The sequence below is a fragment of the Malurus melanocephalus genome, unplaced genomic scaffold, assembly GCF_030028575.1.
Source record: "Malurus melanocephalus ecotype Western Australia unplaced genomic scaffold, MMel_1.1 scaffold_0, whole genome shotgun sequence".
In the NCBI taxonomy this organism is placed as follows: domain Eukaryota; kingdom Metazoa; phylum Chordata; class Aves; order Passeriformes; family Maluridae; genus Malurus; species Malurus melanocephalus.
This window is the reverse complement of record NW_026623232.1, coordinates 5617026-5642041: the sequence shown is the minus strand read 5'-3', so window position 1 is coordinate 5642041 and position 25016 is coordinate 5617026. Positions and strand designations below refer to the sequence as shown.

General features: G+C 45.9%; 1 protein-coding gene across 8 annotated transcripts in view; it reads right to left on the bottom strand.

Moving 5' to 3' along the window:
* LOC130579379 (G patch domain-containing protein 2-like) overlaps positions 1-25016 on the bottom strand; it is a 127622-nt gene that overhangs the window by 67889 nt on the left and 34717 nt on the right. For 7 of the 8 annotated variants that reach the window (XM_057376478.1, XM_057376630.1, XM_057376555.1 and 4 more), the window contains 3 exons: positions 20557-20629; positions 19092-19167; positions 18688-18750 (listed from right to left, as the gene is read on the bottom strand). In XM_057376478.1, the coding sequence (XP_057232461.1) occupies positions 18688-18750; positions 19092-19167; positions 20557-20629 (212 nt within the window). The other variant, XM_057376717.1, reaches the window with a different exon arrangement.

Below are 25016 nucleotides of genomic sequence, written 5' to 3'. Positions count from 1 at the left end.
TTATTTTCTGTGCTGCATGAAGAGTAATTGTGGAGGGGAGGGAGAATGCAAGCACAAGAAAGCATGTACACTGCCAGCCAGGCCAATGTCCTTGTCCCACAAGGTTATGGATCCATTTTAGCTCAAAGAATAATAATAATAAAGCCTCATAGAAGCAAGGGATTCATAAAACAAAACATGAGCTGGGCATTTGGCAGCAGCTGCCCATAGAGCAGGAAGCACACATTTAAGTTTGGATGCACACAAACACCCAGATTTCCGAGAGCTGGCAGGGYTTGTGATAGGGAGTGCAGGTATGTGAGCACATATGTATGCACAGAGAGCTGACACAAGCCCACTTTCTCTTTCCCTGCATCCTTCATTGGTGCTCATGCAGATACTCARTGCAGCAGAACACAGAGATGCATTCAGACTGAGGAGCACGTCTGATCTGAACAAGTGGCAGGTGAGAAGAGCCTGCGTGCTGACCTCCCTGCTGCCCTGCTGCGTCCCACTGTGCTGCCCCACACAGCACAAATGCAGCTTCCTGACAGCTGCATGGGACACTTGCACCGACCATTTCTCTTTCCTCTTTAGAGGATAAACACGAGGCACAGAACAACAGAACAGCTTACTCCTGAGACAGAAGAGCGTCCTCTGCTAGAATTCAAGAAACTTTGGGGATTTGCAAGTGTTCTGATGAAATCCCAATGGGCATGTGAATATTTCCAAGTGATAAATAAAGCCCTGAGGACCAAATTCAAGACTTTCTGAGAAAAATGATGGTAGTACATTTCCTTTTGCTTCATATATAGTAGCTCTAATAACAATTACTATTTCTTTTTGTAATAGGTACGCATGACAYTTTCCTGACTGCAAAGGACATCTCTCTTGCTCATTTCCAGTATATCAGAACAAAAACATTTAGATCAAATGCAAAGGGAGCTGGGATGAGTTAAGACTCCCTGGTACTTTGAAGGAGTCAATTATTTAATAAACTATGGGTTAAAAAAAAAAAGTATTCAGTATGTTAGATATTCAGGCAGCATTGTTGAAAGATAAAATCCATTTCTTCCTGATGGGTGATCTTAAAAAACTGTGTAGTTAACTGGGGAAACTGAAGGGAAGATCTGAGGAGTCAGGGGAGATTTCTGTGTTCACTGCTCAGAGTACAAAGGATTATACCACTGAACAATGTCCACACCAGCCTAGACTGTGAATGGCTTCTGCCCATCAGCATCTCCAGGCTACAGGGAACAAACCCAAACTGCAAGTTCAAAAAGGAATGGAAACTGAGGACAAATCAGAAATGCTTTTCCTAAAAGAAAACCAGCCATCCTTAGCCTACTAGAAATCTCAGAATAAAATTGTGAGAAAAAAGACACCATTACATGGACTTCARAAAACAAAAAAAAATCATCATCATGAAGAGGCTGCTGATGAAGCTAATCCAGGAGAAGGTAAAAGTTGCAATGAAGCTCAGGTTTGGGACCATAGACAAGGACAATCCCAGCCCASACAGTGTCCTCACTGATCAAGGCATAGTCCTGCAGAACCAGAGCAGGTGCTCARAGGCAAAGCTGAGTGCTGGTTTCAGGGCCCATCCATGGCCCCAGCATGGCAAAGTAATGAACCAGGCCCAGGGTTCATCCAGGGAGTCCCATCAGGAGCAGCAAGAACTGGAGCCGAGAGTCCTACAGCACAGGGCTGAGGTCAGGAGATGAGGCCAGATATGGGGCTAGAGAGAAGCACAACTACAGCACAGCTCAGGAAAGGAAGGACTGGCCCAGGCTGAGCTTAAATGGTTCTTCTGGGTGTGGGTCCCAGGTGAGAACTTAATTACGCCTATTGGTGYCATCAGGACCCTGTCAGCTTTGCCTAACATACAGACCCCCCTCACATGGAATGGGATCATACACACAAGGAATTTATGTGCAATTTCCCTGCTCTAGCTGGACCTGAGTGATAGCCTTCTTTACACACTCCTGCAACATCTGTCTGCCTGCACTCATGATGGGCAACGTGCAACATGCRTTTGCATCTCTCAGGAGAGGAGTAAACAGCATCTAGGCAACAACATTACTTAAAAAAAAWHAAAAAAAAAGAAAAAAGAAAAGGTAAAACCTGCCAATTCCCTCAAAGCGTGTTAAAAATAATACAAACACATTTCTATTTCTCCTAAATAATAAAACAAAAAGGGGTATGTAAGGGGAATACMTCTTACTACAGTGCATAACTTGCCTCTAGCAGTTGCCAATGGTACAGGGAGGATATAAGCCCAGGATTTTAAAGACAACATATAATTTGTGAACCCTCCTGATTCACATGTGGCAACTGCTAAACACCTTAGGAGGAAAACAATAATCTCTGGGCAGCTAAGCCCTTAATTGTCCATTATAGCGTTTCTTGGCCTTTTTTCTCTTAAGTATTCAATTGTGGTCACTCTGAGCACTGGGGACAAAAGTCAGTTCTCTCTGCCTGAGAAATTCCCACACTGAGGGAGTGCTTTTTTCACCAGCACTCCAAAAGTTRCTGCAAGACAAAGAAAAAAGTGTATTTTCTGGGGTCCCGGGGAATGGACTGTGCAGACAGAAGAGAGCATGAAAGCAGGCATGCAGCTGGGAACAGTGATCAGCAGGCAGCACAGGGGCTCATAAATATGTTTTGCTGTTACTTTGGAACAGCAAAGACATGTCCTTGTAGGASCAAAACCATACAGATTGCTTTATTATTTTCAGTCAAATGGAATTAGCTGGAATGGGGGGAGAATTGGGGAAAAACAGGGATGGGGGGTCTGTAGCATGATGGTGCCCTATGCTTGGGACTGCACAAATCCCATTCCCAAACCTGCTGAGCTGGGTGATGCTTTGTGAGCTCAGTGAGGCCARACAAACTGGGGATCTGTCCTCACAGTCGTAGCAGCCCTGCTGGTGGCTGGATGGAGYTCCAGCAAAAGGGCCTCTTTGGCTCACTGCAGGAGGCTCATGCAGYCTCCATCTCCTGCCACTGCTGCACAGCTCTGAGACCCCACAGAGCCCCATGCCTCTCCCTGCCCCTTCCCTGCTCCCTGGTCCACCCTGTTCCCCTTCGTGGCATCAGGAGCAATGAGACCCTGTGCTTGCCCCATGCATCCACCCCATGGGATTGGAAGGAGGCAGCACAGTGACTGCCATGCCCATAGGCACATTGGTCACTTACACTGCATTTAGTGATTTATATAGTTGATGTAGGAGCCTATGTGTGCTGCCCCCACCCCTCATCTCCTTTCACCATCTGTCTGTTTGTTGAGAAATCTGTTCCAGCTGACCTCGAGCTGACCAGCGCTTCCCTCTTCCCTCTATCCTGCCACAGGCWCCTCCAGACGTTCCCAGCTCAGCTCATGGGCTTTTAGCTGACTATGCAAATGTCACCCAGCCAGCTGGTGTCTGCCTCCCAGAAACACATGTTCAAAGGCCCCCTGGACAGCCAGGGGGAAGAGGGGGCAAGTCCCTGTGCCCCAGCCCAGGGGCTGCCCAGAGAAAGTTACTTAGCCAGGAAATATTCAACAAACAGATGGGAGGAGGAAAGGAAGGTCAGGGAACACAGAAAATAAGAGCGTGGTGCATTTGTGTCAGTGCGCATAGGCATGGGTGTATGGGGCTCCCAGGTGAGTGTGTGGGAAGCACAAATGAAATCCCTGACTGGGGGTGGCTAGTGGTGAAAAGGCTGTGTGAGAAAGATGTACAGGAAAGATGTTTTCAGCAGTCCTGTGACCTCCTACTCCTAAAGATATCCTCTGCAACACACAAAAGGAGCTCTAACAGAACAACTTAAAGGAGACACAGCTGTCAGAGGGACAAACAGCAGGTCCATGAAAACTGCYCCCCAAGAGCATTACGGAGGCACACAAGGCCTGAAAGGGCTCCTTTCCACTTCAAGATCTGTCTTTTCTCTGTCACCTAACATGTGACCACCTATCTAAGAGCTCTAGTTCTCATTGAGGAAGAGTGTGGAGATTCCAAAACTGGACCTGAGGATTTGAGACTGAACCAAGGAGAAGAGAGAGTAGGAGGGGAGTATTGCCACAGCACCTCCCCATGGCTGATGACACTGTAGGACATACATGCCCAGCCAGAAGGTCATATATATGTGAGCAGTGCAGCTCACCTGGGAATCTTTGCAGGRCTGTGACGACACTCTCATTTCCTGAAGTGTTGGCAAGGAACTGGATTAGTGTGATGATGCTTGCTAGATCTTGCCATGTATGAAGTGAGAGGAAGGCTTGGAGAGAAAAGGCCAAAGCATCCACTGTTCCTTTTATGGATCAGCTCAGCCAATTAGGGACATCTCCAGCACCTCTGCTGCTGCACCCAAAGGCTAATACAGCCTTAGTTTCACAAGCAGAAAGGAACGGTTGGCTGTCTGCATAGAATTACACAAAGCTTGGACACTGTCTCCACCAAGATGAGAAACTCTTTTCTTTTACCTCCATTAGATGCTCTCCCTCATCTGATTTCAGGTGTCTGGGTATTTACATCTGGTTACTTACCAACAACATTTGAGCAGGGGGATACCAAGTCACATTTAGCCTTCTGCAGGCAAAGTAAAAATCAGGATAAAATTTAACAAGATTCTTCCTTGCAACTAAAACTAGAAGAAGTCAAGGTACCTCTCCCCAACCTAAATTTATCCTGTCACAACTGCTGCTCTGGCCCTCTGGGAAGAACCCCTTGGGCTCCCTGGGAGAAGGCAGGATGGCAGCTCCAGATGTAGCTGACAGATGATGCCCTTCCTGGCCACAGGCAAAAACTGTGAAATGGTGAGCTGCCAGGAGCAGCTTAAGGAAGAAACGCAGAGTTTGTGTGCAAGGGAAACCATAAGGTTACAGCATCACTACAGAGATAGCAGAACTGCTGGACATTGAAGATATCACCTTTGCATCCTCACAGATGACAATGAAGCCTGTCCCTGAGTCAAACCTAGTGGCAGAGAAAATATACAGCGTATGAAATAAACCCTGGCAGTAACGTGCTCCTTTCCACTGAGATTAGCAGGACACCAACAAAGGCAAACAGAGCTGAGTTCATTCCCCACAGTGGACTTCAAATCTAAGGTAAAGAGACCAATTGTTCAGGGATGGAATGGAGTGTTTCTGCTTGCATCTGTGTTCATCTTACCTGGATTTAGAGTAGCTCCCAGGTTGTCACTGGATTTTAAAAATACCGAAGTGGAATATGTGAATGGAAACTGCCATTTCTTAGGTGTATGTTTGATGTGGCTGGTTTGGCACAAGAAATAAAAGTGATGCTGGGTTTTTTTTACTGAAGAAGAAATCTGGGTTAGATTTGCACTACAGCAAAGCTTAACAGAGGCAAAGCTAAGGCAAATCAAGGGCAGATGAGCAGACTGTATGACCATGTATGACCATAGAAACAGATCTTAGTTCTCATGTTCTAGATAACATCATACGTCTTGACCACCCCACATATCATGGTGGAGGTACCTGACACGTATAACTCCTTCAGGCTCAGGGGCTTAGGATAGGGGGGAAAACAAGGCAGCTCWATTGCTGTATTGGCTGATGGAATCTTCAGAACAGCCTTATGAGTGCATGTTATGGGCACTGTAAGACCAGCTGAATGCCCCTGGACAGTTTGAGGCTGAAAGAGAAGATCTGCATCACCATCCTGTTGTGGCTTCTCTGGGGCCTTCCACCCAACCTCCATGGTAAGCACAGCAGATCCACATCATGACAAGCTGTTGGGAGGATGAAAGAAATAATCTGGACCAGCTTAGTCCAAAGGGCCATCCAACCCACCATCCTGCCTCTAAAGGCAGAGTGGGAGCAGCACTGGCTGTGCATTTTAATTTGAAGGAGAGACTACMTCCCTCTTCTTCCAGGGCCAAACAAGCATCAGTTAAGCACAGCATTAAGTCAAAGCATTAAGTCAAAAAGAGCAGAAGTTACCTGCACTCAGCATGCACCTACATGYTCCTCTTTGATAGGATCTTTATGTCACAGTCTTTGATAGGATCTTGTGTGCAGTCCTCTCCTGAACATGTCTACAACATTTTTGTTGCTACATGGCTTTTCCCTAGTAASTCCAACATCCTGAGATCAAAACTCATCCACCAAACAGGTCAAGAAGGAAAACACAAGGCTGCATCCCCACTAGTGAATTTACCAGGGTACAGGCTCTATTACTGGGGCTTTTTGAACATGGTCAGGGGCTCCAGGCAGGGCGCTAGTGCCTACCAGGGCTGTGTCTTTTCAGGCACAGCCTGGCTGAAATTTGTGGTGAGGAGCACACGCAACATTCCACTCCAGAAGCACAACAGAGAAGGCCTTGTTGTGCTGTGGTGGGAGAGGTTTGGGACATTTCAGCATGAGCCATGTCCTATAGCTTGCATTTGTTTGAATAGGCGTAACTGCAGAAGCCCATCAAAGGATATCAAAAGGATCCCATTTCAGTGGGAAACACAGAAACTGCAAACCAGTGGAGCGCCTTCTGATGCTCAGGGATGAGCCAGACCCACTGAGCAAGAGMTAGCACCTGGGCCCATAAATCCTCAGCCTAACCATAAGAGCAGAACTTGAGCATCCACTTTAACGTGAAACCAAGGAGCTGTTCTCTCCAAGCTGCCAGAGGCAGCATTGGCTTGGCCTCACAAGCAGCCCTGAGCCACAGAGGGAGACAGCCAGCAGCTCTCCYAGCACCCAGCCCAGGCGAGCGGGGTGTGGGGTTCCCACCAGGCTCCCCCATTCCGTGGGAAGGCTGCAAGGCAGAGCAAGGAGGGGGAGTGGGCTGTGTCTCATCTCTCCTCTCCCTTTGTATGTACCTCCTGGTACGATTATTAAACGCAAATTACAAAAGATGTGACCCAAACGATCTTTATTTCTTCTTTCACCGAGCAGTGCCTGCGGGGTCCTGATTCTGAATTCCGTTTCAATTACCGATGCCATTTTAACACAAAGCAGCTTCTGTCTGCAATTACCAGCACTGACAGCAGCGCAGAGGCAGCTCCGGTGGCAGAACACAAAGCCTGGCATCTTCTGCTGTTTAGAAACTTTCATTTGCCGTGATTAAAGGCAGCAGACGCAGGAGTTGTCTGTCTGCAGACGAGCACCGCGCGGCACGCTCCTTCCCGGCACACTCCCCGAGAAACCAGCCCTGAGCACTCACCTCCACCAATCACTCAGGAGGACTTTCACTGGTGTTCCAGCTGATACCATGTAGACAAAGTGACAGAGTTCACCCATCGCGCTTTASCTCAACAAGGAAACTCTGCTTTTGCTGCGGTAAAGCAGTGCAGCCTGAGCTGCAGAGCCAAGACGCCAGTACAGGCTGCCGTACAGGGAAATACAAAGACAAGTATTTTCCTTTTACACTGACAAGCTAAAGCACTGTAAAAAAATTACAAAATACACTCTTCACTCATAGATGAAATGCAGCCTCCCGAGGCTAGAAATTCTTCATATATTACTGCCACAAATTAACTCAGGGAGATATGATGAATCCCAGAGCCAAATTAAACCAGTAACAGGAAACATGCACATCTGCCAGAGCTGGCAATTRTCTAAGACAAGAGGGGTTGCACCTAAAACTCATTGGGTATGGACCCCACTACAGGATCTTCTGATTCTCAAGCAAAATTCACAGCAACTGCAGTTTGACAGCTAAAGTCAGCCAAAGAGTGCATTTCTGTGCAGCAGCTGCACGTCGCTCCCTGCAGCTGTATCTGAAAGCCTCTGCTCTGCCTCAAGCTGGGCACTGCCYGCATGCTGACCCATAGACAGCCACACACACTACCAGATCACCCAGGCCCATGCAAAGGCAGGCAGACACCACCTCTCCTTTGCCTCATCATCCAGGTTAATTTTTGCTGCTGCTTCTTCAGTATTTGCAGCTRTGCCTCTTTGTCCTTCAGCCTTCTCCACAAGCTCACCTTGCCTGCGCATAAGCCTCAAGTTTATTCTCATCTTCTAGATCCTCTCTTTCTGTCCAGCATCCYCCAATGACACCTGCTTTGTGTCCCCTCACTCCCTTTCTCCACACCATCCATAATGTACCAAGCACTTTCCATGGGCTCTCTAATGCCAATTCCACGCACAGAGGAAGAAGCCAATTGCAGGTGCTGATGGCTGGTGAGAGGTGCTGTTCACATGTATTTTGTTACTCACTTTGCTCTTGCCCGTTCCTCTAYAGGTGGTTTATTTTTCTCAGGTGGTGTGAATCTCTCCTGTAAGTCTGTCTGAACACGAGTGCACAGCACCAAGCCCATGTGAGCACGGCAGCAACACAAAGTGCAATGTGAACCAGGGGGTGATGCTGTTTCCCATGGAAGGCCCTGCCGCGGATCAGCAGTAGGGAGTAGGTGCTTCAGTTCTGTTGGTGCACACAGGGAACACCAGCCATGGAGGCCCTGCTCTCAGAGGTGACATAGGGCTCAGGAACAGAGGGACCCTTGGGAATTATCCTTCCCCTTTAATACCCTTCCAAAACTGGTATGGGTGGAACAAGTCTTGAAACTCTTGGTCACAAAATGTGACTTAAATAGGTGGTGTGTAGGTCAGGCAGGTGGSTGGCACCCCTTTGTGGCACAACCCCCATTTTCCAGCAAGTCCCTGAAGCCCCTTGAGCTGCACTAAATCACACAACCCCAAAAGACAGCACTGGAAAAGTCTCTGCCCCAGTCATGGCAGGTGTCCAACTCCCCCTGGACTTCCTGATCCCACCCTGTATCAGGACAGCCCATTTTGCAAGGGCCTGGCCAAGCTGCTGTCCCCAGAAGGCGGCAGAGGGTGAGGAGAGGGCAATTTACAGCCGTGGTTATTGAGTGGTGTGCGAGTCGTTTGTCACACTGAGCCCTGGCACCTTGTTCTACCTGTGTTGTGCATGTTTTATTGGTGTTGAGCAGAAGGAGGCTGGAGCAGAGGGGAGTCTGGGAGGAAAGGCACTCAAGTGAAAAATGAACCGAGCCAAACAGGATAGAGAGAGAGAGAGAYGCAGGAGAAGGGGGTGAAAGGGGCCAGATTATAAAACACAAGACAAATATGCCCACTGGCAGCAGGGTTAGGGAGAGAGGGAGAGGGAAGAAATGAGGGGGAGMAGGGGAGGAAAGAGAGAATAAAGACACTGCCTTGTGGCCAGCACTGTCCTAGTGGGATCAGGGATGCACATATAGTCAGAAAAATAATTCTCAGTTTAACAAAGCAAGAAGAGGGGGTGGAAATGGAGGAAAGCTACAGATTCAAACAGAAAGTGCCCAGTGTGTCCAATCTGCTGGGTTTAAAAAAAAAAAAAATTGCCTCTTCCCCCTCCTTCCTCCACTGGGAGCTGGTTCCTTCCCCGTCCCCGCAGTCACCACCACCAAAAGGAATGGGACCAGGGAGAGAGCAGAAGGTCTGTTTAGAATTTCACATCCCTTCTATCCTGCTCCCTCAGTGCTAAACTTTCAAGACAAAAATCATGAAACGAGGTGCTTTGTTGGTGAGGCAGATTCAGAGATCTTCCTGTTAGGAACAAGAAAGGGAAGAGAGAGACAGAGAGTGAGACAGAGTGATAGCTAGATGGAGGGCTGGCTTTGTGCTTGCAACAAGCCACTAAAGGTGCATTTTTAATTAAATTTATACAAAATGTGTCAGTTTTATCTCTATGTTTCAAACCTGACTCTTTTTTATCAAAGTAAAGTATTGATCTTCACTGCCCTGAAGCTACCTGACTGAATTAAACAGAATAAATAGAAGAAGGACTGAAAGGGCTTAGAAACAACTGCAGAGAGGCGAATGTTTAATGGCTCCACAGTCATTTGCTGCAATTAAAAAACAAAACCGTTTAGAGGGGCTGTTAACACCTTGAAGTCTGAAAATCCTCACTTCAAAAAAAGCCCCAAAACAGCTTCCAGGCAAAACATTTTAATTGCCATAAATACTTCCAACCCCAGCCATCACTGGTGYGTGTGCACGTTATACTGATAGACAAACAGATCCCTGGGCCCAACAAGACAGAACCTGCTCAGCTGGTGAGATATAGGTATGTTCTATATGGCACAGAGACACCTCCACCCAAGGGAAGGCCTGTGTCCACCATGACAYGGATGTATATCCACTTTATGTAAACAAAGACCCCATTTATCTGACAAGTTAAGGATGGATGTTTTAGACCATACAAGTATTCCAGGTACATTTGCGTAATGTGACATTGCCTTTACTGAACATATTCTCCAAACTCCATACTCAGTTACATGTCATACCAGTCTTAGGCATCTTACAGAGCTCTCTCTGCCTGCTTCATGTCACAAGAACCTGTCATAGACAGTGCCACAAGCAATTCCACTTGATTAAGAACTATGTTGGAGCTGAGATACTCTCAGACAAGAGCCTACAGACCTTGGAATAGGCAGGGCCCACAATTTTGTTAAAGGTTCTTGACCACCATGTGACTTAAGAAACCAATCAACCAACCAAGCAAAAAACTCCACCACATTTGCTTGATTAATCTTAAGGCAGTGTGGTACTATGTGACTCACCAAAGCCTTTCTCAATGGCCTGTCCATCTCTCAGCATGGAGATTTTCCATCCCTACCTTGTGCTCATCTTCTGCTGAACTCAGCAGAAGAATTCTCTCTTTAGAGAGAGGCATCAGCAGGTTGAAGAGCTCTATTGGCTTCAGACTTTCAGAGTTTGTGCTGGAAAATAGTTGAGCACATTCACAATTCATTCCTTTCCTGGCTATTTCTGGGACAAGTAGAGCAGCCTTATGGTAGAAAGCAGTTTTTGCAGGACATTATTTCAGTTTCCTGTCTTAGCAGGCATACTACTAGGTGGGCAGTGTGTTTTGCTATTCCTACGGAAGATKTTCTGTATGGAGACTATGAAGATTTACTACGTGCTTATGAAAATCTGGAAAGAGATTTGTAGCCTGAAACTAGCTTTTGGCTGAAAATCAAAATAAACAAATATATTGGCCTTGTGCATAATTTCAGTTAGTGAAGTAATGTGGCTGTGAAAATGGATGGAAGCTCAGAGGAGCTGGATTCAGTTCCTTGCTGTGTTACAGTCTCACTGTGGGACCCTGAAGAGCTTGAATTATCAGCCTACATTACTGGTCCCTGTGTATGAAAAGAAGAGCATCCAACCCACTTYGTGCACACAAGGTCTTAAGTCTTGGGAACTATGGGTTGGAAAGCCATGGAAGTGAGTAAGGAGAGTATCTCTGTGGGACACAGCGCAGTACAGAGGGGCAATAGTRGAGAGGCTTTAAGATCCTAAAGAAGAGCATTTACAGCACTCAGCAGGGCAAGCCCAGGCTGCTCCTTGTCCCTCTGGGTTAGATGGGGTTTGCTATTTGGAGCTGTGAGCAAGCTCAGGTACAGCTATCATAGCTTGAACTGCCCGTTCACTTGTGAGGTTGATTCACCAAGCCTACAGCCATCTGTACATACAACCTCACCACAGCAAGCCACAAGCTTAGTTCCAATTGGATTTTGGAACTCCAGGTATTTAGAAGTTTGCTTGACTYGGATCAAATTATTTGGAAATTTTCCAAGGCATTTTCCTGGCTTTAAGCACAGTTATGCTGATCAGGGTAATGATCAGAGCAAGATTTCAGCCTGCCACACAGACTGCAAGTCCATCTCTTTTGGTTGAYTAAAAATGTCCCACAACATCAAAAACACTGTTCCTCATCATTTCAGGGCCAAAAACCACACTGAGAATTTCCCTTACTTGGGTCCAAAAGAGGAATGATTTTTGGTGAAGGAGTAGGGTCAGATAATAAAAGCTGATCAGTTACTAGTATGTCAGTTTAGGCAGCTGAATCCTGCATTTTCTCGTCTTTGAAACACTTTACTCAACATTAATCATGAAGAAATATTTTGTAAGCAGCAGGGCATTTCACATGGAAGCAACAGCATAAACGTCACCATACACAATTCTTGCCTGTGATTGCTAGAGAATCACAGATTTTTAAAGGATCYATGAAGCCACATATATGGGTTTGTACTGTGGCAGCTCCAGCACCAACATCTGAACTGCAGGTTAACGCTCATCCCAGTCAGCTGTAATACTCACAAGCAACAGAAGCACAGGGACAGAAGCCAGCATGGCTCTGCTTGACAGGATTTCAGAGCTACACTCTCATTTGAGCATCAGGAAGTTCTGCCCTATACCCTTCCTGGGCCTGCAGCCTCTCAGGTGAAACACCCCTACAAATCTGAGCCAGTTGCCATATTCTGTAGCAGAGGGTACATACGCATTCAGTCAACCTGCAACTTGTRCATCTGAAATGAAGCATTTGGGAGCCAAAGAACTGGCCTTTTTAGTGCTAAGGTTGAATACTCCTGCTGCTTATGGCCAAGCTCCTGCTGCTGCACTTCAGAGCGTTTTGCTTTGCTACGGACCCCTGATTAACACTTTCTAAGCATTTCAGTCCACACTCCAGTCACTTTGCAGATTGCAATGAATGCAGATTTGAGTTTATGGGTTCATAAAAGTGTGAATTAGCACAACAATTTTCTCCCAGTCTATTTGCACAGCCCTTCCTTGAGTGACCTGTCCCTACAGACAACACAAATATTTCAGCTCAAGCAAACTGCCCAGCAAGGCATTTTTAAGAGACTAGAATGAGATCTGTGTCCTCAGGAAGCAATGCCCATAGGAGCACAAAGCAGGAGCATCACTGTGAAGACCAGCACTTGCATCTTCTGGCAGCACTACAAATCACTGAGAAACAAACTCCTCTAGCCCCACTAGGAACTGAAGCAATCCCAGCAGCCCTGGCCAGTCACACAGGCTCTGAGCCTGGCATTTGCCACTCACATTTAGCAGAGAGAGGTGAGCAGACCTCCCTTCTTTGTCTCACATTGGTGCAGTGTACTCACACAGCCCTGCATCAATACACTGGACCAGACACAGAGAACCCAAAACGAGTACCTCACAGTGACCCAGTGCTGTGTTTCTTCTCACAACACATGTGCCTTAATCTCTTCCAGCCACTACTCTGATATCCCATATCTTTGGGCTGTGGAAAACACTGTCACCCAGCAATCTGTCCCCTTTCCTGCTCCCTCCATATCACTGGTGTGATCAGTCCTATCTCTGCATGGAGGAGGGGCTGGCTCACCAAATTTCTTTAATTAAAAGAAAAAGGATCAGGTTTATTTCAGATAAGCAGGCAGGATTAAAATAGACAGAAAGAATAGACAAGGGGCAGCTGTCAGCACTCCAGCTGATCCAGTGTGATTATTAATAACGATAAGCAAGAGAAGAAGGCTAATAAAAGGGTAATGAAGTGGTCCTGAAAGTGACAGGAGATGGAGCCTGATAAGAGGGCCCATGGCCTGGAGCTGTTCTGGACCCAGTGAGATCTGCACAGAGCACCCTGCAGGGGCAGACTCAAGTAGCAGGGTACTAGGAGGAAATGTTTCATCTCCCCAGGGACCATGACAGAGAGATTAATGGGCTCAAGAGCTCTGGACATTTCCATGCCACACAGCATTCACGACTGAATCAATCAGGATGCTTCCTAGGCTGTGACTGCCAGTAGTACAGGTCAKTTGACCTGAATAAAGCATGGCCCTGAGAGGACAGGTCTCATCAGGGCAGCCAGCTGTGGATCCCCCATGTTGCCCTGCCTTGTCCCTCACTCAGCACAGCACCACCCCTGCACAGCCCAGGACTGGGGCACCACATTTCAAAAGGGAGCACAAGTGGAGAAGCTGTAGGGAGCAGTTGCTGGGAGAGCACTGGAGAGGCAACGTGGGGCACGTCTGCCCTCCAGGGCATCACCCACCRCTCCAGTTTCTCCTGGCCATGAAAGTGAACCGTACCTCAGGCAGTTGTCCAAAAAGGTAGCTGCAGGTGTCTAAAAGGAAGGATGTGGCTGCAGAAAGGGCAGCCTGGAGGGTTGGCTCTGGGTGCCCTTTCCAGAGGGAAAGCTCACAGGCAAATCATGAAGCACAGGCAAAGTCTATCCCAGCACCCTGTCCTAGAGGTCTGGGTCAGTCAAGGGGAAATAAGGTGTGAAAAATTATTTCCTAGGAGCCATTAAACAGAGAATGAAATCCCATCTAACACAAAATACAATGCCTATCCTCTCTCTTGAGGAGAGGATCAAATCATTTGTAAAGATGCAGTTACAAAGAAGGAAGACTGWGCACTCAGAACCTCATAGCAAGACACAAAACAAGTCAGATGGCTGGAGAAAGGAGGTCTTGGTAAGGGAATGCTGTGGGAAAAATTTAGGCTGTTTGGGACAAACTGGATTGGCTTCCATTCAAACCGGTCTCTTTTCTATCCAAACATCCCCTTCTCCCTCCCCAAGCCTAGAGCATGTTTCCTTCTTCCGAGGCAGAAATACTCTGGCCTGGCCCGCAGGCAGGCAGTGGCTGTGTGTTCCAGCGGAGCAGCCACGCCGCCCCATGTCCAGCCACAGGCAGCAGCACTGTGCAAGGCCCAGGAGAGGAGCTGGGAATACAGGCTCTGGCTCAGACTGCCTGGCTCTCCGCTCCCGCCACTCCGGGTCACCGCGGCAGATGCTGGGAGCATATGCTATGAATTAATTCCACTTTCCCTACGATGCTTTGGAGACAAGAACGGCAGTGCCTTTCCAACTTATTAACATAGGAGCTCCCCCACCTCCAATCACTTTGTCACACTTAATAAAACAGCCAGCCAGAATCCGTTTAAGAGGTTCTTTAATGGAAAGTTGCTGGGTCTGGCTTTTTTTCAGCTTTTATTTCTTCCATTTTTTTTCAGTGTTGCCTGGGCTGCCACAACCCCAATAATCCCCCATCACTGACAAACTGCACTGTAATAAGGCATCTTCACCAAGAAAGTCTATAAATATTGTATGTATTACAAGCAAAACCAGARACTCCTAAAACTGATAGGACCTAGGATTAATTTTTCCTTCATGTACTCCTTTTACTTTGTCTGTGATGAGGCTCACCATTTGCCCATTGAGATCATTGMTCTATTGAGATCTAAGTCTGCCAGGAGCTATCTGCAGGTGGGTATTTACACTCATCCAGAATTCCAGCAAGTCCCTGGGCAGACACCTCATGCCAGCACACTGAACTAAACATGCTGTTGACAGGTTTGCAGCTCTTCCTCAGCAATGTATGTACAGAGCAGAACAAAGATTAAGCAAGACTCTCTACATTGAATTGCCATCTTTGAATTGAAGATGGAAAACACTTGCCAGGTATATGAAAGCCATGATTGAATGGGGAACTTGAGGTTCTCTTAATTGCTAACCCTGATTATGCCAAAGATTCCTTGTGTGGCCCTGAGCACATCACTGCACCTTGCTTTACCCCTCTGCAATACAGGGTGTGTGGAGACCAGCAAGGGAATACTGCTCTATGCCTTGACCAGGTACAGCCCAGAGAGCTGATTTCCTAGGAACTGAGTTCCTAGGAACTGGATGCACAGTTTTGAAAACTACTTTCACTKCTCATCTCACCTGAGGCTCAACCAGAGCTACACCTTTGCAGTCTACAAGWAAAAGTTACACCTACTATTTTCTCTCTCACATGCTCTTTCCACAGGACTCGTCAGAAATGCAGGTTCCTGAGGCAGCTTTGTCACAGGCAATACACACTCATGCATCACCATGAGCCATGAGCTGGCCTGGGCATGCAGGAGCAGCTCATTGTTTCTCTGTAGCAAGGACAGTAACAGGATTGTGCCAGCATCAGGACTTGAGAAAAGAGAAGCAACAGGTCTCAGTCATCTTCCCAACACTGTAACCAAAACACAACTGTGGAAGGAAGGTGGGCAGGAATAGCTTACTGGAGAAGGGCCAGGAACCTGACRCCCACCTTCCCTTCTCCAGCTGTGGAAGGAATTGAAGAGACATGGAAACAAGTCTCAGTCTATTAAGTTTATTGAAGGAAATTAACGAGACAACTTCATCCCAGTGCACATAAATACTGAAGCAAGGAAAAAATACCTGACAGCATGGCTGTAGAAAGGTGAAAGCAAGCAGGCTCAAGAAATAGAAGATGAAACTTGGAAACTGAGTCTAGAAATAAAGCCATTTTAAAACTATAAGGRCAATCATCTACTAAAAAACTAACCAGGAAAGAGTTTTAAACATACTGTCTGCCTTTCTAAAAGACAGGCAAAGCTCACCCACATCTCACTGGACTCTGCCATGGCCTATATTATAACAGACTAAATGATCAAAGCTACCTGTTCTTGCCATAAAATAGATAAGCCTGGCATTTTTTTCCAAGCCCTTCTCTCTAACTCTGCTCAGATATTTGGTGGATTCCCAAGGTCCCTGATTGGGCACAGGCCTGACCCACATACCCCTGCTTCCCACCCCAGAGTATTCCTGCCTAGGGCCCCCAGCTGAAGCAGGTAGGCAACAGCACCTATTTTTTTCCTCTCAGACTGGCTTGTTGTCTGATTTACTACACTATTTTATTATGCTGAATTTAAATTTTTTTTTACTGGAATATACAAAGCATTCTAAATTCTCTTTGGCCATAAACCATAGGTGTMACAGAAAAGTAGATGCTAGCTCACCTGGGAAGTTTCGGCTCACACCAAAACAGGTTTCTCTGCTCAGGGAGAGACTTTTGGATTACCTTCCAATGGCCACCAAGCTTCTGCCTCACTGAGTTTTCTAGTTATAAGAGAGATGTCTTGGTAAAAAACTTAGGGTCTCCTTAAGACAGATAAGCCTCCCCTTATTTTGGTTGCCCCCGACTGGGACCCAACTMCTTCTCTTTTGCTAGTAAAGTTGTTTGGCATACCAACTCTAACCTGAAATTTTGCAGARTACCAGATTCACAGTGAGTTATTTGACCTGTCCTGGTGTCGCAAAAGTGGGAGTGCAGCACTCCATTAGATCAACCAARCAAACAAAGAAAAGCAGCAAGCTTCCTCCCAGCACCTGCACTCCCCAGAAGTATATAGCAAAACTCTCCAATGGGACAAGGCTTTGAAGGACATTGGTTTAGAAGTAATGTTACTATTTCCTGCAAATAATGACCATGGTTCTACAGGGAGAAGGTATTAACAGCTAAATGAGTTTTTCTTTAGATGACAATAAGAGTGAGTTACTTGGTTCCAAGGAGATATCCACCAGGGAGTTACCTTGTTTGAGAGAATCAGGCTCCGTTCCTTCACACACATGGAATAAACAGTATTTTCCTTGCAAACTACCTATTGCCTGAAGCAATCTCCATTCAGGCTATGGTTTCATGTGATTGCAAAAGCTAAGTGAGGTTATGCCTGGTCAGAATTTAGCTGGGAAACCTCAAGGTAAAAAGAGGTGCAGAAAGAAGTGGCAGTTTAATAGGTGAGGCTGCTTCCTGAGTCAATACAGAGGTAATGGTCAAGAGAGAGGTTAAATGAACAGGGAAAGGCTGGAGGCTGCTGGATGAAATGCCAATCAGGTATCCTAACAGCTTGAGATATCTTTTGAGAGGAAGGTGGTAACCTGGATGTCATATGAAAACAAGTCATTTCAGCCTAAGGTTCTCTGATAGCCATCAATGCAAACCACACTACATTTTAAAATGGTCCACTCCAGGAAGGCTGTGTTTCCATAAAGATCAACCATTCAAGTTATCTGTAAAGGTGCTATTGAGGTGGAATGATGGTTCATAAGTAAATATTTTATTGTGTTTAGAATTCTTAATTTCTTCTGAAAACAAAAATTCTTTAAAAATAACCAAAAATTTTCCCAAGACAATTTTTCTATGAAGCAAGGTCCTATTTATTTTCATGTCTGAAATAAATTCTCAAATACAAACAAGTGAATAGAAAATTAAAGTGCTTAACTATTTACAGAAGATTGATGTATGAGATGTCTGGTGTGCCAAAGTTCTATGGGACACTGAGGTGGTCCTCCCTCTCCAACTGTCCCAGGTCCCACTCAGTCACTAGTTCTGAGGACACCTCTGTGAAGAGATGGTCCCAATCCCAGCTGACATCATCCTACCAAGAAGAAAAAGACAAACACGCTGAAATACTACTGGGTCACCCAAAGTTCTCTGAACAATGCCAGAACAACAAAGAGAGAAACTGAAAGAGAATTGCCCTGACCAGGGAAGTCTCAGATTCAGCTAGATATAGCAGGAATATTAGCCAGAATTAAATGTGAACCCTGCTAGAGTTTTAAAATGTCGACAAAATTATTCATGCTCCAAAATGACAAGAACTTTTTTTTGATACTTGTTCATATTAGATACTCCCAGGTAGGGCATAGAAAGGAGCCCTTCTGCTCTTCTGCATTTCTGCTGAAGCGTGTGCAGTTCACAGCTGCAGAAATACAAAACTTGAGCTGCTGCCTACCCAGTTATATTGAAGTTGTTCTGTCCTGCTTTAAAAACCCTCTACCCAAACCCCAAATGCTTTCTGTCTTTTGTCTCTCTGTACTTTTCTGTAGAACCACCTGCAGCTCATAATGGATATCAAAGGTCAAAACAAAGTACTGTTTCTGCAGCAATCTCTGACAGTACTAGGCCCCTCACATTTTCCTGATTAGCTTCATACTGAAGGGGGCCAATCTTAGTGATGCCATAACCACACACCAAGAAAGCACTATCTACCTTCAAAATCATCTGCTGCAAAATTCAAACCTCCAACAGCTTGGACAAACTCCTCCTCACATCTCTTCTGCACTCCACTGACAAGGTTTACTGTCCTAGTATAGTCTGAGATGCACAAGAGGCTTTTACCCTGTTGGTGTTTCCACAAAACAGACTCACCTCTCGTAGTTCATGCTCTGGAGCCAAAACTTTGGTGAGAAGCTTCAGATCTACCTCGCCATCCTATAAACACACAGAGTTCACCGTCTTACAGACACTGAGAAAACAGACACCATCATTTCACCAGATACATTTGCTAGACACTGCCATATTTGCCTCATAAGGGTCGCTTTATCCAGGACAACAGCAAGACCCTTGTCTGAGCAATAGATACCATATCTCCATTATTTACAGACACAAGTACAAAAACCATGCTGCAGAGAGGAACAGACTTACAGGGAGATTGCAAGTTCTTTGGATGATAAGGCTGTGTATTTTGTGCAGCTGAGTATCACTGTGGAGGATGACGTGAACCTGGAAGGAGACGGAGTCACACTGGCCAGCCCATAGCAACATCCACTTACCAGAGTCTGAAAGGCAGCGTATTTCCTCAGATCTTTGTCCAGGTCATGGTAGGTCAGCACTCGGTTCACCTGCACACTGCAACAAGAAGGAGTCAGAGAACAAACGTGGGTCAGTGTGGAAGCACATGTGAGGAGAAGGGTGGCATGAACGGTAGTCTGGTGACATCTTGAGTGTTCACATCACCCATGCAGACTCTTGGGACGGATGTACCCAGACAGAAGCACAGCTTAGTCAGCAAATGAATGGTCATTGACAAATCTATGTACCAGGTTGTGCACATGCATAAAAAGAGGACGTGGAACAACCATGGATGTCCTCAGAGAAACCAGCATGCCAAAAGAAGATCCACAGACTGGCTGTAAGGGCTAGAAAGAAAAGAACACCATGGTGAGCATTCAAACAGCCCCAGTGCCTTAGCAAAGAGCCTCTGAAAGCAACATCATACAAGGTACACAATAGTAGGGATTTTGGGATTTTCATGTCTGAGCTGCATCAGAGCCATCAAATACGACTTCTTAAATGCTTCTCTTTCAAGAGAGACATGGTGTAGGGGGGTGGTACACTGCTGTATCACACTTGCCTTCACAGGTGATGCACCACTGTTAAAAGACTTCTATTAATTGCTTGTGTTTGGCCATGAAAATCACTTGTCCTTTCTATTGCAGGAAAACTGCAACACAAGGATCAGATAGCATTATGAATAAAGATAAAAAGAAATGAACTCTGGTAAGAGAGACCGTAATTTTAAATTTACTACKATAAGTGTCAATTGTTTTTGTTAACAGCTATATAATTATGATATGCACTCCACACTTGTGATAGAGGCATCTGTGACCAGGAATAAGATATACCACACCTCCAAATAAGGGTCAACAGAAATCCCAGTCTGTACCTTGGCAATGGACCCAACAGAGAAGAGAAGACTTTCCTGGTATGTTTAAGACCAAAACCCCAAAACTTTCCTTTCTTAAAACTTTCTGGTCTCCCTTGAGCTGACTCCAAAGCTACTCTAATAGAACCTTCAAACAACAGGATTGTATTTGGCAAATTAACTATGCACTTGAGTAAGAAGGATATCCTGTGGTGGGCAAAGCAGCCTACAACCATCGTAATCAAAATGTGTGTGGTAATCCACGTGCATTGGAGGCATTTGAGGTTAGGCAGGCAAACTTAAATCAAGCAATTCCCCAATTTTGAGAGTTTGATTTTGCAATATCAAATGCATTATTCAAATGTAGGGTTTTTTATATAAAGAGAATATGCTGTAATTGCTTTTTCCATGTTATAGGGAACAATAAGTTTACACTGTTCAGCTTGGAGCCCTGCTATCACAAAACACGGCACCAAATTCTGCTGAACGGCACTGCTGCTGACATCCAGTGAGCATGAGTAAAATGGGTTTAATTTCACTAGCCACTTTGCACTGCTGATGAGAGCCTCAAGAGCACCTGGCAGTGCTCTTACCTGGGGGGAGCTGCCACTTGCATGGCCAGATCTTCCTCCTGGACATCCTCCAAGTCAGGGATCACAGGAATGTCTGCAACAAGAGAAAGCTGCAGCAGTAAGTCGAGAATGTTGGGCTCTCCTCTCACTGAAGACAAAGGTTGCCTTGCTTCACAGATATGAAGCATCCTGTTTCTTATTAGAGGAAAACATAAAAGCATTACCTAGCAATAATTAAAAATATATTGTTTAACATTAGAACAAGGCAATAAAACTTTGAACCCTCGGGTCACAAATCCAGGTAGGGCTCCACAGGCCATCCATTTGAATACAACTTTGAAGACAAAAGAAGATAGCTGTACTAAACCCTGCTGCCTTCATTGCCATCATCAACTGGCAAGAATTTGCTTGTAATGAGATGTGTTATCATTTACTCAGACGCCAGTCACCCAGACTGTTAAAAATGAAACCTGGGGCAGAAACTGAAAGACTACAGAAAAAACTGTGTGTTGAAGGAGCTGCTGTTGGAGTCTTAGGCTGTGCAGAGGCCTGTGACCTTCCTCAGGAAGTGCTGGTGGTCTAGCAGATACAAACTCTAAGGAACACATCTAGTTGTATTGTCACAAACTTTTTCATGATTTCCAGTGTCATCCTGGAATGGCTGAAGGTCACTGGGTATTCCYAGCACAAGGACTATGGCTACTCCAACTAAAAAATATGCCAGAAACAAAAGAATTGAGGAGAAAAGGAAGAACTGAGTGTACTTTGAATCCTGATAAAGAAGTGAGACTCATTTGTCATTTGACAATGCACTGCAAAAAGCACCAAAAAAGGAAGAGAAGAGAAGGCAATGTAACTGGAGGCACAAAGCAAGGACAGAGCACACCAATACAGAGCTCCTTTAAAGACTCAAGGCCACAAAGGCTCTCCAGAGACCCCCAAGCCCTCAGACCATGGAGAAGCTGGTTTAGCTCAGGGAAAAGGTTTAACTTGCCCAGTGGGCGGGCAGAGCTGACCCCTTCAGCACTGGAATGAGCAGCCTGCTCCCAGCTCCACAGCAGCACAGCAATGCTATGGCTGGATAGCAGCAGGCAGCTGGGCCTGGCTTTGTCCCATTTTGCAGCCCAGGCTGAGATGAATATTCAGGAGCTGGAGAGACATTCCCACCTATGGTGCTGAGGGCTCTGGGCAGGGTCTTCCTGAGAAGCTCCTTGTCCGGCCGCCTGTCAGAGCTGTGCAGGTTCTCAGCTGCCCTCCCCTGCTGCACGTCCRCCGTGTGTCCCCGCTCACTGGCCAGGAGGCAGCCCTGGCCCAGCTGCAGCAGGGCACGGGTCAGCCGGGCCCTGGCACGGTGGCCATCCGGAGCTGGCCACACAGTGGGATTTCTCACTAATTGGTTGCCTGGCGGAAGGCTGAGCGGGACAGGGGCTGTCACGAGAGCCTGGCCACAGCAAAAGGAGTGACAGCTTGGCCAGCCTCAGCAGAGCAGTGCCTTCTAGCTCCCCAGCCACCCAAGGAGCAGGTGCCTGAGAAGAGGCGCTCCAACTGCTGCAAATTTCCCAAAGACATTTAAAGGGAAACTGCAGCAACAGCCCCTAGGCTGTCCCTGAGATAGAGGAGGCAGGTGCAAGGAATGTCTCACCAGTGCATCATGGGGCATTTGGGACAGATCTCCCCATCTCTTCTTGTGAGGAAAATACCCAGCAGAAGCTGCTATCCCACTGGTTCTTCCCAGCAGAGGCTCCCAGCTCTTGGTAAAATTTCTAGCAAAATGCGCTTATGGGACAAAAGCATCTCCAGGGACAGACAGACTGACACGTGGAGGCAGCTGGTAAAGTCTGTCAGGAATAATGTGGGAGAAAGTCCCTGTATATAAGCAACAAGGATCACAGAGGGAACAGACTGATGAGATTGGTCCAAGRCAGGGAATGAAGAGTGCTCTGTTAAGTCCAGGAACATGAGCATGGGAATGAGAAACTATTTAATTTCTCCTGAATTTATTTATCCTTTTCAGACTATGAACATTTCTCAACAAGCACAAGTAAATTAAAAACCACCTGGGAACAGAGCTGTCTTCACCCATGGAGYAGAAGAAGGTCGGATCCTTATCTGCTTTTGATGGCAGAAATGTAAAAGGTGTTTGCAGGAAACTGAATTTCTTCACACAGTGCTCAGTTTGGCAGCTATTTCAAAAGCCTACTCTTCCCAGTTYTCTTTTGTTTTTGTTGATCTCTTTTTACACTAGAGAAAGTTGTAAASTTAGGGCCCTGGTCCATGATGTCCCTTCCATTTTGCAGGTTCACAAAAACTCTTGGGTTCTCCAGTGCTGATTTTATCTCCTTGCCATTGAATTCCCTGGAGAGATTTCTAAGCCCCTTACAGAGCATGACATCCACTCTGTATTAACAAAATGCAGGCAATTACTCAGAAAGTCTTTCCAAAAGAAATTCAAGGCTCCAATATTTTATAGACACTTTGAAAATATTTCAGACAGAAGAAAWATTTTCCCAGACGAAAGGCTCTGGGGGCTCCTGCCAGACCCTCCAACAAAGGCCAGTGCATGCTTGCTCTTACTGCGAAGTGTGGACACCTTGCCCATTTCTAGACAGAAGCAATGTCCTTTAAGATTGCGAGACTGACAGGAAATAGAACAGAAATTTTGAAAATTTTAAGGAAATATCAGATCCCTGGGCAATCAGGGGCAAATAATTTCCAATATATTTGAATTTATTTCCTGAATTTATTTCACTTGCTACTCATAATTACCTCTTCCTTCTGCCAATTCCCATAGTGCCACTTCTGCACAATCCCTCTCCCTTCTCTCTCTGTAGTTTGCAAAGTGTCTCATTCTCATTTAACACCAAGGAACCAACCTTACCCCTCACTCACTCATTCTCCAGCCACCTAATTGGTTTTGTTTCTCTTCTTGAAATTTACATCTTTTTTCCTGTAAACTCTGGTAACAGGAATAAGTGGCACAATATCAGCTGCAGGGGGAAGAAGCACATRGGCTACTGTGCTGCAAGAGAGTAGGCATATGCTCTACTTTTAATAGTCCCACTAGCTGCAGGGAGGCTTTGCATACAACATTGGTACATGCAGAAATGTTCACAGGACCATGTCCTCCCAATCTCACACTGCATCTTTTTCCAACAAAGCTGCATGACAAACCCCCTCTCCCGTGTGCTTTACTCTGTGACYGACATTTTCCCCCTCCTGTTCAGTGTGGGGGGTGTCAGATAATTTTCCATGATCTTTTAAAACCTGTGTTTCTGGTGCAGAACCTTGACACACACTTTACTGGCCAGGCTCTCATGCCCACATGGCAAATCTCAGAAATGACTGCACAAAAGGACACACCTTCATAGATATCAAGTCATGGCAACGTAGTGAACAACGAAGTGAACAAATGGCCTGTGCAAAGATGAGCAAGCACCAAATGCTCGATGACAGATGCAAACTTCCCTCCACCTCCTAGATGATTATGAACAAGTGAGCAAAGAATGAAACCAAAATGATCGTTCTCATACGGAAATTATGGTGAGGCAGGAGAGACACCGGTACCAAATGCTGACTAACTGGGGAATTAAGTCACTGCACCAAACTGATTGTCCCAGAGCATCTAAGTCCCAGCATAAAATCAAGAATAATATTTTATTTCCATAGCTCAACTTAGCTAGGTCTTACACAAAAGGAGCTTCATGACTAAGTTACAGAAAGGCACCAACAAAGTAAGACAGAAGTGTGTGAATGCGAGGAGGAAAAGATGGAGGGGAAAGAGTGAAGGCTACCCATGCTACATATAGATAGTCAAACAATAAGCAAGGAGCAGCAGCTTTTCAAGTCATAAAGAAAGGAGGGCTTTATGTTCACCTTAAAGTACATGTACTAACCRTCACTTCTTTCACCTCTTAGCAAATAACTTACTGACAGGTAAAGAAAACAACAGAAAGCAACAAGCAGGAGGTGGGAGAAGGTGTATCAATCTAATACCCAACTGCTCCTTCAAGTTGGTAAATTGCACCTCCCTTCCCAAGCAGGGCTGATTTTTGGTTTAGTAGCAACACCTACAGGCTGGGTGTCTTAAAATCCTGCAAACTCACAGAAAATCTGATTCTTGCCCCAAAAAGCTAAGTTATCTGCTAGATACAAGGTAGCACACTCTGACAGAATCTCTTCCAGGTCAGGCAATAAACTGCTGGCAAAGCTGGATCTAGAAACCATGTTCCAGTTCAGGCCTGCAGTTTGTCAGCAGTGCGACTGCTGCTTACTCCCTAAGCAGCTTTAAGAGTACCCTTATCTCTGATACCCGAGTACCCTGATCATAAACAAAGAAGGCTACAGCTCACATAGTTTGATCCACTTTCCCCAATGGGTCAGTGTTTCAAAGACCAGTTCATTATGGACAGTCTTGTGGTGGGGATTCCACCCTCCCTGTGCACCCACTGCCATATCCAGGGAACACAGAGAGAGTAGTGGCT